Source organism: Ostrea edulis, chromosome 9, assembly GCF_947568905.1.
Source record: "Ostrea edulis chromosome 9, xbOstEdul1.1, whole genome shotgun sequence".
Lineage (NCBI taxonomy): Eukaryota > Metazoa > Mollusca > Bivalvia > Ostreida > Ostreidae > Ostrea > Ostrea edulis.
Window position 1 is genome coordinate 66664892 of NC_079172.1, and position 19579 is coordinate 66684470.

General features: G+C 36.5%; 1 protein-coding gene across 1 annotated transcript in view; it reads right to left on the bottom strand.

Annotated features, from left to right (window-relative positions):
* LOC125659970 (nuclear pore complex protein Nup107-like) overlaps window positions 1-18890 on the bottom strand; it is a 34465-nt gene extending 15575 nt beyond the window's left edge. Inside the window, exons 1-17 of the mRNA XM_048891806.2 lie at window positions 18739-18890; window positions 18546-18601; window positions 17589-17686; window positions 14825-14899; window positions 14608-14696; window positions 12874-12936; window positions 12710-12782; window positions 8633-8792; window positions 6706-6835; window positions 6297-6380; window positions 5249-5340; window positions 4967-5042; window positions 4427-4540; window positions 3273-3443; window positions 2236-2438; window positions 1425-1467; window positions 367-436 (exon numbers count right to left, since the gene is read on the bottom strand). Of these exons, the coding sequence (XP_048747763.2) occupies window positions 367-436; window positions 1425-1467; window positions 2236-2438; window positions 3273-3443; window positions 4427-4540; window positions 4967-5042; window positions 5249-5340; window positions 6297-6380; window positions 6706-6835; window positions 8633-8792; window positions 12710-12782; window positions 12874-12936; window positions 14608-14696; window positions 14825-14899; window positions 17589-17686; window positions 18546-18601; window positions 18739-18741 (1600 nt within the window). The 5' untranslated portion in view covers window positions 18742-18890. The remainder of the gene's footprint in view (window positions 1-366; window positions 437-1424; window positions 1468-2235; window positions 2439-3272; window positions 3444-4426; window positions 4541-4966; window positions 5043-5248; window positions 5341-6296; window positions 6381-6705; window positions 6836-8632; window positions 8793-12709; window positions 12783-12873; window positions 12937-14607; window positions 14697-14824; window positions 14900-17588; window positions 17687-18545; window positions 18602-18738) is intronic.
* Between the last annotated feature and the right edge of the window lie 689 nt (window positions 18891-19579).

The following is a 19579-nucleotide window of genomic DNA, read 5'->3' on the forward strand; positions in this document are numbered from 1 at the left end:
CTCATTACATTTTTATGCTTCTATGGGTGGTTACCCAAATTTTAAAGTGCCTTCCCCAGGTACCTCATATGTTTTAATGGAACAGCCCTTAGCTCTAACACGCAGGTACTGCTCTATATTTTTTTAAATCTATAGTCAAACATTGACAACAGTAACAGCCACTAACACAGTAGGCTATCATTTCCTTTTCTTTTTTTTTCATACACTATAGTGAAAGTGTCTATTCCTGGGCCTAATAAGGAGAAATAGGTCAATTCGTAAAATTTCTGACAGCTATAAATCAGGGTTGACATTACATGTATATTAACAATTTTCAGCCTTTACAGCCCGTATAAATCTCACATCAAATGAAAAAGCATCACTCACTTTCAACATCCCCGAGGATGACACACTTCTGAATCACATGGTAAAAATCTTGAGATTCCTTTCTGACAACCTGAAATTATACAGAGGCTTATTAAACTTCTTCACACTCAGTGACAGTGCAGACCAAAGACTGTAGACGTTTTCTTCTGTGTGGCACAAATTTATGCCAAGTTCACAGTCACTGGAAATCTGTGGAATATATTATATGTACTACACGTAGCATATTGTCAATTGATCGCACACAGTGAATTCTGGACCACTTCATTAACAAAATTATTCTACATGTAGCGTATTGACCATTGATCACACACAATGAATTCTGTCATGAATGATGAGTCAAAATATACCGTCAAGCAATCATGATGCTTATGTTTAAAATTGCTGGAAAATCACTGGAATTCTCTTACAAATTAATTTCATACAATAGTACCTGTATGAAGGAAATTGTACCACTAGTGTTTTCTTTGTCTTTGTCCACCTGATTAACAATACCTTCAATAATTATCTCACTAACTTTCGCAATTACCCCCTTAACTTCAATACACCCAATACTGGTCGCAATAGCTCAGTGGTAGAGCATTTGCTTTGTAAGCGGGAGGTCGTGAGTTCAAGCCCCGTTCATGCAATGGTGTGTCAAACCTAAGACATAAACATAGGTAGTGATTGCTCCACCAAACTCTCGGCATTTAGAAATGAGAATCACGCGTCTTTCGGATATGAACTTAAAAATACGGAAATCCCGTGTCGCTGCAGGCATTGGCATGATAACGAACGCTCACTGCTATGACCCTGAGTACTGATTAGTGGTACTTCACCTACAGCTGGTGACGTTTCAATATGAGTGAAAAATTCTCGACAAGACGTAAAAAAAAAATTAAAAATCACTACACCCCAAGCTGTAGTACATATCTTCCTATCTTCAATAATTACCTAATTACTTCATTAGCTTCAATAATTATTTTCATATTTACTATAATTACCTCATTAGTTTCCATAACTACTTCACTATTTACTATAATCAATTCATTAGCTTTCATAACTACTTATTTAATAGTTACCTCTCTAGCTTCCACACGATGGAAAATGGTTTCTGGGTCTGTCCTGAAATTGTTATAGAGAATGCTTAGTTGATAATCATATCATAATCAATTTCCAAGGTTTCAATACATGCACTTGGCATAGATGTAAAATCTTCTCTAATGATTGTCTACAAGTTTTAGTAGAGAACTATGCGTGGTTTTAGTAGAGAACTATGCGTGGTTTTAGTAGAGAACTGTGCGTGGTTTTAGTACAGAACTGTGCATGGTTTTAGTACAGAACTGTGCATGGTTTTAGTAGAGAACTATGTGTGGTTTTAGTACAGAACTGTGCATGGTTTTAGTACAGAACTGTGTGTGGTTTTAGTACAGAACTGTGCGTGGTTTTAGTACAGAACTGTGCGTGGTTTTAGTACAGAACTGTGCGTGGTTTTAGTACAGAACTGTGCGTGGTTTTAGTACAGAACTGTGTGTGGTTTTAGTACAGAACTGTGCGTGGTTTTAGTACAGAACTGTGCGTGGTTTTAGTACAGAACTGTGTGTGGTTTTAGTACAGAACTGTGCGTGGTTTTAGTACAGAACTGTGTGTGGTTTTAGTAGAAAACTATGTGTGGTTTTAGTACAGAACTGTGCGTGGTTTTAGTAGAGAACTATGTGTGGTTTTAGTACAGAACTGTTCGTGGTTTTAGTAGAGAACTGTGTGTGGTTTTAGTAGAAAACTATGTGTGGTTTTAGTAGAGAACTGTGTGTGGTTTTAGTAGAAAACTATGTGTGGTTTTAGTAGAGAACTATGTGTGGTTTAAGTAAAGAACTACGTATGATTTTCACTCACGGTTGTTCCCAGTACTCTGATGGAATGTCCATACTAGTCTCCACTGCACACATCGTCCTGATCTCGGTCTCAGCCCGGATGTCCACTAACACTTTGTAGTGAGCCCACACATGGTCTGCCCAGGTCTTACACACAGGCAACATAGCACGCAGGTTCCCACTTAAAGCACCGTAGATACTCTTCTCATAGATATCATACTTGGGCTAGATAAAAAAGAAATATGCATTGACTAAATAAAAAGTTTTTCAAAATTACAAGATTGCTACGCGTAGTCGTATGTCCCCCGCCACCGCAAATATAGTCCCTTGACTCATGTAAAATTTGTAGAATCAAAATTGCGGTGGAATATGATCAACTACATATTGAAACTAACAATCCTGCAAAATTTGAACAAATCCGTAGAGCGGTCTCAGGAGTTGCATCCACAAAGTGTTCCTAGAGCATAGCATGTACAAATTCAACAGTCCCATAACTCCTGTAAAATTTATCAAATCAAATTGGTGGAGCAATATGATCAACTACATACGGTGACTAAATTTGAACAAAAGCTGTTAAGAGGTTTCAGAGGAGTTACATCCCCAAAGTCAAGTGGGACGGATGGATGCACGGACACCGGTATTTCTATGTCCCCTTCCACGTAGCGGTGGGGGACAAAACTTGAACAAAGGCTGACAGGTTCTCTTTTGATGTTTCTCTCACTATTCACACCTTTCTCTAATACTGTTCCCCAATAAATCCCAACCATTCACGTTTTCCTTGTAATGTATCAGTAGGTTAGAAGGTGCGAGGTGCTAATAGGGGGTAGGTGGTGGAGAGAGTTGCCCCCTACCACTTGAAGGTTGTGGGGGAGGGGGGTAGAATTTTTTTTTTAAATTAGACTGATTGATGCTAACGTATTGGAGGGATCTTTCTTGGAATTATAAAGTCAATAAAATTAGCTCTGGCAAAATATATATACCCATTTTTATGGGAAAATCACAAAATTTACAATTCACTAAAAATTCCATATATACGGTACTAAGACTAGATTTATTTACATCAGTCGCCATGGCCCAGCACATGCTTTTCCACACCACACGATGGGGATTCCCAATCACTGGGTCAATCTGTCCATTCGGACCCTCAAAGTTTGGGTCATGATACAGCTTCCACCCTTCCAGCGTGGCTGCCCTCCAAGCCTGACCGTGGCTAATACAAACTTCCTGTGCCTGCAACAGACAGTTCACATGTACAAGTCCCATCACAAACAATTCAAAGCTGTTCTTTACAAAACCACTGCATATATACGTCATTCCATATTTTACCTGTCTGTTCAGTTTTACTTTGTCAAATTTGACAAATTCTATCTGTTTATTTTTCTTCCCTAACTTCTAATTTGACCTTCTTTTTTTTTGGTCCAGATTGAACTTGTTTTTTTGTCCGGCTTTACCTTGTCTCTTTGTTCAGCTTTACTTTGTCTTTTTGTCCAGTTTGACCTTGTCTTTTTTTGTCCAGTTTGACCTTGTCTTTTTTTAGGGTCCAGTTTGACCTTGTCTATTTGTCCGACTTACCTTGTCTATTTGTCCGGCTTTACTTTGTCTTTTTGTCCAGTTTGACCTTGTCTTTTTTTGTCCAGTTTGACCTTGTCTTTTTTTAGGGTCCAGTTTGACCTTGTCTATTTGTCCGACTTACCTTGTCTATTTGTCCGGCTTTACCTTGTCTTTTTGTCCAGTTTAACCTTGTCTTTTTTTTGTCCAGTTTGACCTTGTCCTTTTTTTTTTGGTCCAGTTTGACCTTGTTTATTTGTCCGGCTTTACCTTGTCTCTTTGTCCAGTTTGACCTTGTTTTTTTTTTGTCCAGTTTGATCTGGTCTTTTTTTGGTCCAGTTTGACCTTGTCTATTTGTCCGGTTTTACCTCGTCTACTTGTCCAGTTTGACCTTGTCTCTTTGTCCGGTTTTACCTTGTCTCTGTCCAGTTTGACCTTGACTATTTGTTCAGTTTGACCTTGTCTCTTTGTCTGGTTTGACCTTGCCTATTTGTCTGTTCTGACCTTGTATATTTGTCCGGTTTGACCTTGTCTCTTTGTCCGGTTTGACCTTGTCTCTTTGTCCGGTTTTACCTTGACTCCTTGTCCCGTTTTACCATGCCTATTTGTCTGGTTTTACCTTCTCTACCTGTCCGGTTTTACCTAGTTTCTTTGTCCAGTTTTACCTTGTCTATTTGTCCAGCACGTAGGCAGATAAATAAATACTGTAGAAGTCTGCTCTCATCCTCCTGGTCCAGGTCATCTAACATTTTCTTCTGTCGGAACGGAGCGTCCGGATCCTGTGAGATAATAGTCTATGTTTAATTCTGTGAGATGATAGTCTACGTTTAATTCTGTGAGATGATAGTCTACGTTTAATTCTGTGGGATGATAGTCTACGTTTAATTCTGTGAGATGATAGTCTACGTTTAATTCTGTGGGATGATAGTCTACGTTTAATTCTGTGGGATGATAGTCTACGTTTAATTCTGTGAGATGATAGTCTACGTTTAATTCTGTGAGATGACAGTCTACGTTTAATTCTGTGAGATGACAGTCTACGTTTAATTCTGTGAGATGATAGTCTACGTTTAATTCTGTGAGATGATAGTCTACGTTTAATTCTATGGACTTTTACAATAAACAACTTTGTACAGATTATAACATACCGTTTCTATTTTGAAATGCAAAGAAAAGTAAACTTTATCATTTCCTCGAAATCTTACCATCTCTGTCACCAGAGGTCTCTCATTTCCAAACGTGGCCCCTCCTGATTTCCTCAGTTTGTGTAGAGTGTTCTCCCTTTAACACACAATAAATCAAATGAAATCATCCTACTGACATAACATCTACAGGTCAGCATAATCTGAACTATGTAGGTGTTCGTCAATTTCAAAACATGAAACTAGACAGGTATAAATCCTCAGAAATCTGCTTTCACTATGCAATTATCAAATCAGCCTGTATACTATTGACAAAGAACTCAATTCTACAAAATAAAAAATCACCATGCTACAGCTCTGTCCGAGAAGAATTTGACATCATCGCCATAGTTATCCATGACATCAAAGGCACAGTGTTCCAACCAATCAATCACCAACTATAAATAAACATGTACGGTACTTATATTGATAGTGTATTCTTCTATAAATATCAACTATTTAATCAAAATCTAGCCTTCTCCAACCATTACACTGGAGAAGGATCTGACAGCATTGCAGGTCATGTTATTGACCCCAGTCTCATGAATAATTCAATAAAATATTCGACCAATAACAATAGCTTGACAAGGAATCAAGGACCAATCAGGAATCGTTTTATGGAAGTGTATTCGTATTGTAAGTTTATGGAAAACTATATATTCCAAATATCAGTGTTAGAAGATGAGCAAAGGAGGATCTTTGTTTTTTTTTTTATAATTTATTAATTTTTTTGGTTACATACAATACATCAAACACTTACACAAACATACCTTTCATGCAAAGGAGGATCTTAATATTATACATAAATTATCGTTAAAATATATTTTCTGTGGCTTTCTAACATTACTCATGACGGCCGCCATCTTCTTCGATTATTCTCCCATTCTTCTTGGTAATTATTGACACGAGTATGATAAATACCAAATGTGTTCCGATATAAAAGCAAAACTTTCATGTTAACAAAAGCCATCATTTGATTGGTCAAGTGTGAAAGGTGAAATAACATGACCTCAAATGCAATGATGTCAGATCCTTCACCAGTATAATGGTTAGAGATGATCTGATTTTAATTAGATTGTAAATAGGCATGAACTTATATTGAAATAATGTATTCTTCTCATGCTGGGCAACAATGAATATAACACTGGTCCTGTTAAAAAACATATCAGGTTATACAAAGGAATTCTTTATTCTCCTCTTTGTCCCCCCCCCTCTCCCGTAAAAAATTCACTGATCGACGTCTGGGTATCTGAAATTTTTACCAAACTCTCTCTAATGAGACCTCCCCCCTGTAAATATTTTACAGATGGGGGAGGGGGGATCATTCCTGGGTATCTGGAATTCTTATTCTTACCTGGCTCTCTCTAATGGTGCTGTCCTTTTCAAACAGTTTGGTCACTGCTTGCTGTTCACTCTGCTTCATACTACTCAGAGGGTTCTAAAACAAACAATCAAAGTAGTGAAAGTACTAAAACAAAAATGTAAATATACTAGTCAGAGGTTTCTAAAACAATCAAAGTACTGAAAGTACTAAAACAAACAAAAACGTGCAGATATACTTCTTAGCTGGTTCTAAAACATAAATATGTGTGTAGAAATGAATTTTATAGGATATTGAAATAATACTTTTAACCAATACAATCCCTAACAATATTCTATAGCATAAATAACAAAACAAAAGAAAAAGCTATTGTACATTTTGTAGTTATTCTATGCGATTTTCATAAACACAGGAAAAGTGATCATCATCAATGGTTACTTACAATATCATCCATAGCCATCTGCATTTCTTCCACTTCCTTCTCCAAACGATCGTGAAACAGAACGTTTATCAGCTGCCATGTATGTTTCTCCATTTCTAAGGTATGTAACATGTTAAATATCTTTTGGAACCTACAAAATCAATTATATATATAACAGACCTACATAGCAGATTTCACACTGCATGCATAAAAAACAATTCAGAGAACACTCATGTACAGATATCATCAAGACACTGGTGACCAAAAAAATTTAGTTAGATTATAGTCGTTACTTTAATTATCTTGGAGAACAAGATGTGTTTGTGAAACACAAATGCCCCCGATAATGGCCAATTCCGAAGATGGCCAAGGTCACAAGGGCAAATATCTTGGTACCAGTAGAAAGATCTTGTCAAAAGAAATGCTCATGTACAATATGAAAGCTATAATATTTACCATTTAGAAGTTATGACCAATGTAAAAAAAATTAAAGTAGGTCAAATGTCAAGGTCAAAAGGTTCAATACCAACGGAAAGATCTTGTAACAAGGAATACTCATGTGAAATATCAAAGTTCTATCTATTAGCAAGGTTAAAGTTTTCAAAAAGTAGGTCAAATTCCAAGGTCAAGGGTAAAAAATGTTGGTACCCACGGAAAGGTCTTGTCACAAGGAATACTAATGTCAAATATCAAAGCTTTATCACATATTGTTCAAAAGTTATTAGCAAGGTTAAAGTTTTCAAAAAGTAGGTCAAACTCCAAGGTCACGGCGTCAAAAATGTTGGTACCCACGGAAAGGTCTTGTCACAAGGAATACTCATGTGAAATATCAAAGCTCTATCATTTACTGTTCAAAAGTTATTAGCAAGGTTAAAGTTTCAGACAGAATGACAGACAGGACAAAAACAATATGCCTGCCCCCCCCCCCCCCCCCCCCCCCCCCCCCCCCCCCCCCCCTGATCTTCAATCTCGGGGGTATAAAAATTACCCATAAAGCTATACTTTTAATTCACCTAAAAACCTTTTAATGATACATGTATCTTTCCTTTTCTACATTTCATAAAATAAGTGTTTCATGTTTTATTTCTTAATGAAACCTCTAGTTCCATAACCTCTTTTAATCTAATTACATTTGTATATGCTGTCAGTGATTTTTTTTTTGGTTTTTCAAACTACCACCCCTCCTTTTGAATTGGGAAAAATTAGCGACATTTTCCTCAAATTGGGAAAAAATCACCGATAGTAAATTAAAATGGTAAAGATGCATAAAATAATCAAATAACAATTTTTTTGTTTGAGGTTTATTTCAGATCTGATTTAAAATCATAAAATAAATATGTATTGGAAGTCACACCTTGTATAAATATCATTTCCTTTTTCTAAGAAGTACTTATTGTCTAATATCATAAAGAAAATAATAAATTATTGATTCACCAGCAATTGTACCCATAATCTTGTATATATTATATTAATAATCAAGTTTCCAGAATGTCTCTCCTGTTTGTATTTTTCGGATTTTAGTAAAACCCTATACTGTTGGACACTTCCTGTTATTAGCCTGATCCTACATATAATGGTGGTCAAACATGAAAGTGTCAACAATATGGCTTAATGTGTATCTGAAACTATATACTTCGCTGCATATCTGCTTATATGGATGCCTTCATTGTTTTACATATTCTTTACAATTTACAAAAGCTTTTTGCATGTGCAGTGGTTTGGAGAATAAAACTGAAGAAAAAAACGTATTTACTCTTTGTCAGCAATATACGGTAACCTTTTTTTTAAATGGCCTAATTTCCCTAAATTAAAAATTGGGAAAACACATATATATAATTGGGAAAAAATAACTAATTTTTGTGAGGGGAAACAGCCGAATATCGGTGGCATTTTGGCCCAAAAAAAATCACTGGCTGTTCTTTTTTTATCAATGGTACCGTAGCCTTACTTGGGTTCATTGCGACTGGCTGCCCTTTTGATCAGTTTATACAGTAGAGTGACCTGCTCCTGACACACAGCCTCGTATTCCTTCAGGAGGTCGAACGCTTGTGTCTCTGAGGGCTTGGTCCTCATACACTGGAGGAAATCTCTGTACATCTCTCGACACGCTACAACAGAGCAAACAATGACCTAGCTGAAACACAACACCAAACAATCAGATATCATTACAGGTAACATCATATTCACACCTGATACTCCCACAACACAACAACACACAATCAGATATCATTACACAGGTAACATCATATTCACACCTGATACTCCCACAACACCACACAATCAGATATCATTACAGGTAACATCATATTCACACCTGATACTCCCACAACACAACAACAACACAATCAGATATCATTACACAGGTAACATCATATTCACACCTGATACTCCCACAACACAACAACACAATCAGATATCATTACACAGGTAACATCATATTCACACCTGATACTCCCACAACACAACAACAACACACAATCAGATATCATTACACAGGTAACATCATATTCACACCTGATACTCCCACAAAACAACAACACACAATCAGATATCATTACACAGGTAACATCATATTCACACCTGATACTCCCACAACACAACAACACACAATCAGATATCATTACACAGGTAACATCATATTCACACCTGATACTCCCACAACACAACAACAACACACAATCAGATATCATTACACAGGTAACATCATATTCACACCTGATACTCCCACAACACAACAAACAATCAGATATCATTACACAGGTAACATCATATTCACACCTGATACTCCCACAACACAACAACACACAATCAGATATCATTACACAGGTAACATCATATTCACACCTGATACTCCCACAACACAACAACACACAATCAGATATCATTACACAGGTAACATCATATTCACACCTGATACTCCCACAACACAACATAATCAGATATCATTACACAGGTAACATCATATTCACACCTGATACTCCCACAACACAACAACACACAATCAGATATCATTACACAGGTAACATCATATTCACACCTGATACTCCCACAACACAACAACACACAATCAGATATCATTACACAGGTAACATCATATTCACACCTGATACTCCCACAACACAACAACACACAATCAGATATCATTACACAGGTACAGACCCTGAAACGTGCTACTACACCAGTTGCACGGTACGGTTCGGTACGCTTTATGAACGGTACGGTTCGTTTTCTGAACGGTACGGTTCGTTTCTTGAACGGTACGGTTCGTTTCTTGCACGGTACGGTACGCTTCTTGAACGGTACGGTTCACTTCTTGCACGGTACGGTTTGCTAAAAATAGCTGCACGCTTTGTGAACGGTTTGCACGTTTTATTAATGAGGTGGGCGTGGCCTGAACGCTTTGACTTCGTGTAAATTGTACGTTTCGATAGTTTGTTTTCACTCGATCGGTCTTATTCGGCTCTTTGATTATCGGCTGCAGGATTTGTGGTTGTGTTAGAATGTGCACATGGGGAAATGAGACGTTATTTTTGATTGCTTCGATGGAATAATTCCATATTGATAACGTACATAAAAGTTATGAATAAAAGTTTTTAGAATTTGCTTAAGTCTAAGTCTTAATGGTTGTTATTACGTTTCAATTTGTTTTTCATTTCTCATCAGACATTTATTAATTTACGATTTTATAAAAAGTTGTTACATGAACTGCTCCCCGACATGGGCGTGCGTAAGTGTAAAAACAAAGCGTATTAAGTTTCCGGATATAAATTACAGTGCCTAAATTGGAAAAGTTTTTAAGAAGAAGTGAATTTTGTTTTGAATACACTAAAGTCGCAAATGACACAATGATTATTTTCTGCACTTCACATTTATTGTGATTTATCATCGGCATTATGAAAGATCCAGGATATCTGCACGTGAAGTTTGTACGTCCTTTTTTGTCAGCATTCAGTCATTCATAATTAATAATGTTAGATATCTGTTGCATTTGTCTTTGAATCAAATAAATTGATGATAATACATATAATATATATTCCTATCCTTTATCACGCGAAGTCCGATTTTCATTTCCCTGACTTTATTTTTGATCACTGAAAATTGAATTTAAAAAAAATTAACAGAAAAGTAAGGCAAGTGTGTAGTTTGCAATAAAAATGTTTCATATACCTTTTCTATATATTGTTGAAATACTTGAAAATGCTGAAATGAATAATTTTTTGCGGCCGATTTGATGCTTTGCATCAATTTAACTTGTTTACATTCTTTTACACATGTATGTATCTATTTATTTCTCTGTCGATGTAATTAAAAATTGTTTATTAGTGTATATAATAAATCCGCCAATCTACATCTATCTATATGGGTCGTTATCAATGTAGAAGAGAAAAAGATATGTCAAAATTATTGCTAATAAAGTAATGAAAATATTACAGTGTAGAACGTGACAATTTTTCTAATCGGTCTAGAAATTTCTCATATGATTCAGACACTGTACGTAGGAAAGTACATATTGAATACATTAACGCTACAAATATCAATTTCATCTTCTTACGGCAAGCCCTGTGCCATACGTGTAGTAGCATTATCAGGGACGTCGACGTCCCTGATTATATGAAGAAATTAAATAGGCTACTTGTAAGTACCATTACAGTATTGTAGTTAACTTCACCCTTGAATTTAAAAGAATTGATTGAAACAGAAATTCCGTTAAAACAACGAAATGCCCCTTGGTTCACTCTTTAAAAGTCTGCAAGTGAAATATACATCCACAGTACACAGGACTGGCTGCAGAAGCATGCATGCAAAATCCGTGCAGTGATCTGACGTCTATTTCTGTTAACAGTTCACAGTATAAAACGAATTTTTATGCATAATTCAGTCAAAACTTGAGTACTTGTTGATAACATACATACACTGAAACAATGTGACATTTACGGAAAGTAATTTTTAAAAAAAAAGAATATCAAAGATCGGTGATTTTCACAGTTGATAAACCAGCTTCGTGATGTTTGAGGATAATGCTTCGAATAGCCAGCGATAGTCTACGACCTCCTTTCCCATCGGGCGCCATTGTGAAAATAATATACTGTGGCTGAAAGAGTGGGTCACGTGACATAAATTGCACGCTTTCTGCACGGTACGGTACGCTTTCGGGCTTTTGGGGGCGGGGTTTGCATAATATTATCCTGCACGCTTTCTGAACGGTACGGTTCGTTTCTTGCACGGTACGGTACACTTCTTGAACGGTACGGTTCGTTTTTTGCACGGTACGGTACGTTTCTTGAACGGTACGGTTCGTTTCTTGCACGGAACGGTTCGGTTCGTTTTTAAGGTGTAGTAGCACGTTTCAGGGTCTGTAACATCATATTCACACCTGATACTCCCACAACACAACACCACACAATCAGATATCATTACACAGGTAACATCATATTCACACCTGATACTCCCACAACACAACAACACACAATCAGATATCATTACACAGGTAACATCATATTCACACCTGATACTCCCACAACACAACACCACACAATCAGATATCATTACAGGTAACATCATATTCACACCTGATACTCCCACAACACAACAACACACAATCAGTTATCATTACACAGGTAACATCATATTCACACCTGATACTCCCACAACACAACAACACACAATCAGATATCATTACACAGGTAACATCATATTCACACCTGATACTCCCACAACACAATAACACACAATCAGATATCATTACACAGGTAACATCATATTCACACCTGATACTCCCACAACACAACAACACACAATCAGTTATCATTACACAGGTAACATCATATTCACACCTGATACTCCCACAACACAACAACACACAATCAGATATCATTACACAGGTAACATCATATTCACACCTGATACTCCCACAACACAACACAATCAGATATCATTACACAGGTAACATCATATTCACACCTGATACTCCCACAACACAACAACACACAATCAGATATCATTACAGGTGACATCATATTCACACCTGATACTCCGGGGTCTTCCTCCAGCAAGAGATTAACATTGGTGGTGGTAATTTCTTCTGTTTCGTCTTCTCCCTGGAAACATTGGCAGACATGTGAAACAAAAAATATCTACTAAAGAAGCATAGCATAAGATATCAAAATACATTAAAGATAAGAAACATACCAGATTTGCGATCAAGGACTGTCCATACATTGTAGAACTTGCCAAGTGTCTTCCAAACTGACTCTAAAGATCCAAAGAAAGAATTCAATTCAGAATATATAAATGTACATAAATTTTCAATGTACGTAGGCCTATACTTGTCAGCAGATCTCTACACGACAGAAGGAAGAAATTAGCTCAGGAGAAGAAGCCTATATAGTTTACGGTCGAGTTATTCCTGCTTTCTGATTCTACGTGTCTTACTGTCATTGCTTCAGTAAGAAAATCTGAAATAACCTTTTGCACTGTTCAAATTCACACAATAAGCTACCATGTACTACCTTGTAAAGTGCACATTTTCTCTCCAAGGAATTCTCACGTGGGGGATGTGAGCAAGTCATAGGACTAAAAGGATTATCACTTTTTCCAGGTTTAAGTTTCGAGTTCAAAATTCAATAAAAAAAACTTTCAAAACGAACCTCCTACAACGGTGCCTGCCTAACCTGACATTGGGAGGTCGACAAATGTTGTCGGAATAAGTGTGTCGAAATAAACAGTGTACGAAACAATGAAAATATGAAATTGAAAATAAAGGTCAGAATGTCCAGTAAAACGGATTACAGAGGTGTAGGATAAAGCAGGTTTTACTGTACATGTACAAATGTATTTTCCACACGTTCTTTGTGTCATCTGCCATATTTGTCTAAAGTTGTGATCGGCCCATCAAAACTTACTAAAACTTGTACCCATATGACAGCTTGGTTGTAAACTGAAATGTCAGCAAAAAGACCCAATAAAATCATCCTGTTCTTGAAGTTAATTTATCATGAATTCCCCTAGTATTAAATCAGAGGTAACTAGTTTCTCGAAGTCAATTAGAAGTCAATGTAAAATTCAAAGGAATCTTGATAAGCATGCCTACATTCAACAGAAAACCCAACATAAATCAGAAATAAGTTTATTTTTATCTCAATTGGATTTTGTTATTCACTCCTCAACAAACAGTTGAAGAAAGCTAATTTTTTAAGTCAACTAATTTGGTTGTACTGTAATGTACAATTTCCACATACCGTTCACCTATCTTTAATCCTGACAATTTACACATACATGTACAGTGTATTTTGCACCATTTTCTGGCATGTCAAAACAAAAGCTAATTTACATTCAATTTGAATTCTGATACTTAAATACTGCTCACAAATCAAACCATTTAGGTTATATCTGTGCGGTGGTCTCATACCATCAGTGTATGATCAATGACCAGATAGAGGGACCCTACATACCAATTGTTAGCATCAAACATGAATATTACTTAACAAACGCTCTTTCAGGATTCCTACTCAATATTGGGGAAGTGCACTACACATGCACACTATGCACAATACTTGACAGAAGTCTACAGTTGTCTTTCATTCTCTATCAATGGAAAGGACGATTATGATTCTGTAGCACTGGAAATTTTCTGTCACTGCTTCCTTTCCTCATTCTGAGAGAGTTGATGTGTGTAAATCTTACCTCATTCTGAGAGAGTTGGTGTGTTGTGTGTAAATCCTACCTCATTCTGAGAGAGTTGATGTCTTGTGTGTAAATCTTACCTCATTCTAAAAGAGTTGATGTGTTGTGTGTAAATCTTACCTCATTCTGAGAGAGTTGATGTGTTGTGTGTAAGTCTTACCTCATTCTAAAAGAGTTGATGTGTTGTGTGTAAATCTTACCTCATTCTGAGAGAGTTGATGTATTGTGTGTAAGTCTTACCTCACCCTGAGAGAGTTGATGCATTGTGGTGGGTGTAAACTGTACTGCTGTGTCATACTTGGAGCTGGATGTGAGAGACTTTGGTGCATCTAAATGCAAAAAAAATATTTCATTCATCTTAATGAATCTGTTTGTAAATAGCAATTAGTTATAATAAATTCCAGTCACATAATACAAAGATATATAATATTGAAATTTCATATTAAAAATATCATACAAGAAGCTCGACGGAGTCCACCTGTCCTTAACTTTTGTGTTGGTGATGAAATGCTCTCATCCAATATCTGCAATGCTGTACAATGTATAAAATTGAGACACATATAAATATTGTAGACTAAGACAACAATATAATAATAAACATTATAAAACAATGCATACATCAATAATTTTTCTAGAAAATATTTCATTAAAAAAAAACAATATACAGTGCTTGGGGTGGACGTTTGCCATATTCCCTAATGGTGAGTCTTTTTTAAAAGTGACGGGAGGAAAAAAACAATCAAAAGTGGCAAAACTCCTTTGTTGCAATAAATTGAATGTGTCTTGTGTTTTCTTTTGTCACCTGTTTGTTTATTCTGTGATCTGACAAGACAATGCCAAAGGCTGTGTGGGGACACTAAATGATCAATTGTTTTACAATAAAAGTCCTGATCATTGTGGTCATCACACACACACCCTCTACATTTTTTTAATGTTCAGTGGCTTTAGTATTTATTATCAAAAAATCAGGGATAGACATTAAGGTTTTACCTCACTTGCTCTTTGGGCAAGAAAACTTAAACTTTCACTTGTCTGAAAGAAAAACTTTGTTGTCCAAAATATTTTTACTTTAATACTGTTATAAACCTTTCAACCAGTAATTTTAATTATCTCCTTTTACAGTGTTAACCACAATCCATGAATAGCCCAGTTTTCCTTCTTTGTGCCACCAAATGTAAGAGCTTGGTTACAACTGTAAATTATATAGAGCCAATTATTTAAAATGATTTAAAACAAGTATACGCTCTGTCTAACCCTGGGGTGTTATTGTAGTTGAGTGCAATTGATGGCAAAATAAAAACCAAATGTCAAAGTTATAGATAAGAAAATCAAAAAGGCCAAGGTAGAGAAATTAATCTTTTCACCGCAAAAAAAACCCCGAAAAGGCAGGGGTCAACATTAACGTTTGTCCGCTTGTCCGGCACCAGTGGAAAAACATTTCGGACAAGTGAATATTGATAGGCACTTGTCCGATTGCACAAGTGCTTTTTTTTTATGTAAAGAAGTCTCCAAACAATTTTGTGAAAAGTTTATCGGTACACAGGAGTTTGAAATTTTATCAATAAAGTTAATTTTATTGATAAAATTTCAAACTCCTGTGATCAGTAGTTCAGAGTCAGAAGTAATGCATGGAAAATGAACTTCGATCCCGATATCAATCGCTATGTAAACTAGCTGAATCACACTCGATCGGGATCGGTGTTCACTTATTGTGTACTACTTTCAATCATTCAATACAGGAAGTCTAGATAAAATTTTGCTTTATGTGTTTGTTGTTTTTATCAAGAGAATATGATAAAAAATCAACCAAGCAGGTATAAAAATGGACTATATATTAAGTAAATTAAATAAAGTTTTCAAGTTGACAATATTATATTTTTTTTTTTGGAAAATTTTTGGGACAAGTGAAGTTGAAGTTCGGACAAGTAAATATCTTTGTCCCTTGTCCGAATGGACAAGTAGGAAAAGAAGTTCATGTTGAGCCCTGCAAGGGACGTAAACTTGCGGTGATATGTTGATAAGTGTACATGTGTATGCTCAAAATAAAATGCTTCAAACGTGCAACAAACGAGATTTTGGTCAGTAACTCAATGAAAATGTGCATAGATGCTATCAAATCAGTAAATTGCATTACGGGTAATAAAATACAAAGAACTGGCGATAGCGCTGAATTTCTGACGCAAGGTACAGACCATACTGCTGTCAGTATCACTAGGTACAGACCATACTGCTGTCAGTATCACTAGGTACAGACAACACTGCTGTCAGTATCACTAGGTATAGATCATACTGCTGTCAGTATCACTAGGTACAGACCATACTGCTGTCAGTATCACAAGGTACAGACCACACTGCTGTCAGTATCACTAGGTATAGACCATACTGCTGTCAGTATCACTAGGTACAGACCATACTGCTGTCAGTATCACTAGGTACAGACAACACTGCTGTCAGTATCACTAGGTATAGATCATACTGCTGTCAGTATCACTAGGTACAGACCATACTGCTGTCAGTATCACAAGGTACAGACCACACTGCTGTCAGTATCACTAGGTATAGACCATACTGCTGTCAGTATCACTAGGTACAGATCATACTGCTGTCAGTATCACAAGGTACAGACAACACTGCTGTCAGTATCACAAGGTACAGTCCACACTGCTGTCAGTATCACTAGGTATAGACCATACTGCTGTCAGTATCACAAGGTACAGACCACACTGCTGTCAGTATCACTAGGTACAGACCACACTGCTGTCAGTATCACTAGGTACAGACCACACTGCTGTCAGTATCACTAGGTATAGACCACACTGCTGTCACAGTCAGTATCACTAGGTACAGACCACACTGCTGTCAGTATCACTAGGTACAGACCACACTGCTGTCAGTATGAATTAAAACCGTAAATAAGGATTGTCATGCTGCCTAAAACTCAGTTTTAAATTGAAATTTATTTTCGTTCTTTTTAAAATCGTCTTCTCTCTGAATGATGGAAAGATCTTCATTTGGCAAGAAAGTAAAATAATACGTAAACTAAGTCAATGTAATATGGACAGTTGTACAACTGATAATGCAGCTACTTTACCAAGTACATTTACTAGCCCAATGGGCCAGTGCTGCAGTGCAGCAATAATATTTGCCCCAGGCATCAGGAATTCACATCCAATCCATGGATACTAATAAAACAGAGAGATATAAAGAGCGGAGATATTTACATTTCTGTATGTTGAGACTTCTTCGATCTGTTGCTCTTCTTCTGTCATCTATTCGTAAGGACGAAACACCCCGACCTTCCAACTGTGGTCTGATGCCACTGCAGTTTTCAAAATATTGAGATACGATTACACGATTGCCAAATATACACTTAACATAACTCATCTTCTCTTTACATGACAATTGTAAGTTTACAAGTTCTTAATCCGAGATTCCTCTGACTCTTACCCCCACTTTTATATATTGTGCCATGTGCAGGGGAGAGCTAGAGCAGACTCCATATTGAAAAGTGGGAATTCAGCTGTTTTACCTACCTCTTACAACTTTATTTTGCAGATCTATCTTCCAAGACGCGAGGATTCAGTTATCGGAGGATTGTTCTACAAATAGATCATGATAAATACGATGCTATTGCCGTTTAAACGGCCCCAACACCGACAAATGAAGCATCACTTGAATTAGGTCACCACCTCGTTATTCCATTTCTTTGCACATGACATAAGCACATAAACACACAAAATTCCATCATCTAAACGGCGATAGCATCATATTAATCATGATCTATTTGTAGAATGATCTTCTGATAACCGAATATTCGCATCTTGGTAGATAAATCCATGATCTGTATCTGTATCATACTCAAAAAGAAACTCACTGAGTGAGTATATATTATTGAGGATATTGGTGAGTGCGCGTGGAGGTATTAGTCACGCTGGTAACTTTTCTGATGATCAAGTTGTAAGAGGTAGGTAAAGCATTGACACCAGCTGGTTGTCGCTGAATTCCCACTTTTCAATGTGGAGTCCGCTCTGACTCTCCCCCGCACATGTCACAACATAAAAGCGGGGGTAAGAGTCAGAGGAATCTTGGAATAACAAGTTCTGTGAACAAGTCAACATCTAATACAACCCAACACTTAACACTTTATAATAAACAACATAATGGTAACTAACGATTACCCAGTAAAGGATAGGCTTGCATCAGTAGCGTTTGCAGTTGTGTCGCCCAGAAAACTCTGAAAAATAAAAGTTGAGGAAATTCGAATGATAGGAGAACACATTGATCATCGATTCACGTTTTTAAAAACAGCGAAAAGTGGGACGACAAGTTGCAAAGTACTAATATATAATTAGGTTTGGAAATAAATCACACCATTCTTTCCAATTATCCGCTTTCAACACTTTCTCAGTTTCTGTTCGCTGATGTTCCCGCGACTCATGCCATTATTTAGCTGGTACTCAACTTGTTGGGGACTAGTTTAATTGTAGGTATCAAGCCAACTCGTCCTACGACAAATTAGTACCACAATGAAGGGGGCTAATGTATACAATGAATTTTAAACAAACGGTTCCTTATTAAGAAAATATAAACCTAACCATAATTAGAATGGTTGATAGTCATGGAATTATCAAAATTACTTTAAAACGTTGATATAACACAAGTATAGATGCTTCGTTTGCGGTGTTCTAGTTTTTCTTTTCTTTTATTATTCATTCATTTATTTATTTATTTATTGCTTTCAATGTAGTAGCGAATTCAGCATTTTAGGAAAGGGTGTGTCTTAAGTTTAGAAAATTAAATATCATGGATAATGAATGGGATTTAAACTTTAGAATTATCATTACGAAGACTGTAAGCTATACATAGTCACTACTTGTTTAAATTCTTTATCCATAAATAAATCTACATTCTGCATATTTCATATTGGATAACTGTTATTTTTCTCGTGTCGTAGATTTCCTCTTTGTGCATCCACGTTTATTTTATTTTGCCGTCGTAATGTTGTTTTAGTTTGCTGTTCAAGCTCGTCTGAGCCACATGTATGTAATGAAAATATGAAGATAACGAACAGAGATCAATCTCATAACTCCTATTAAGAATACAAAATTAAGAGACGGGCAAGTTACACGGACCCCTGAACATACCAGAAGTGAGATAATCCGCCACCCTTGGGTTAAATGCTGTCTGACGTGTTTCCTACCGATTGTTAGGC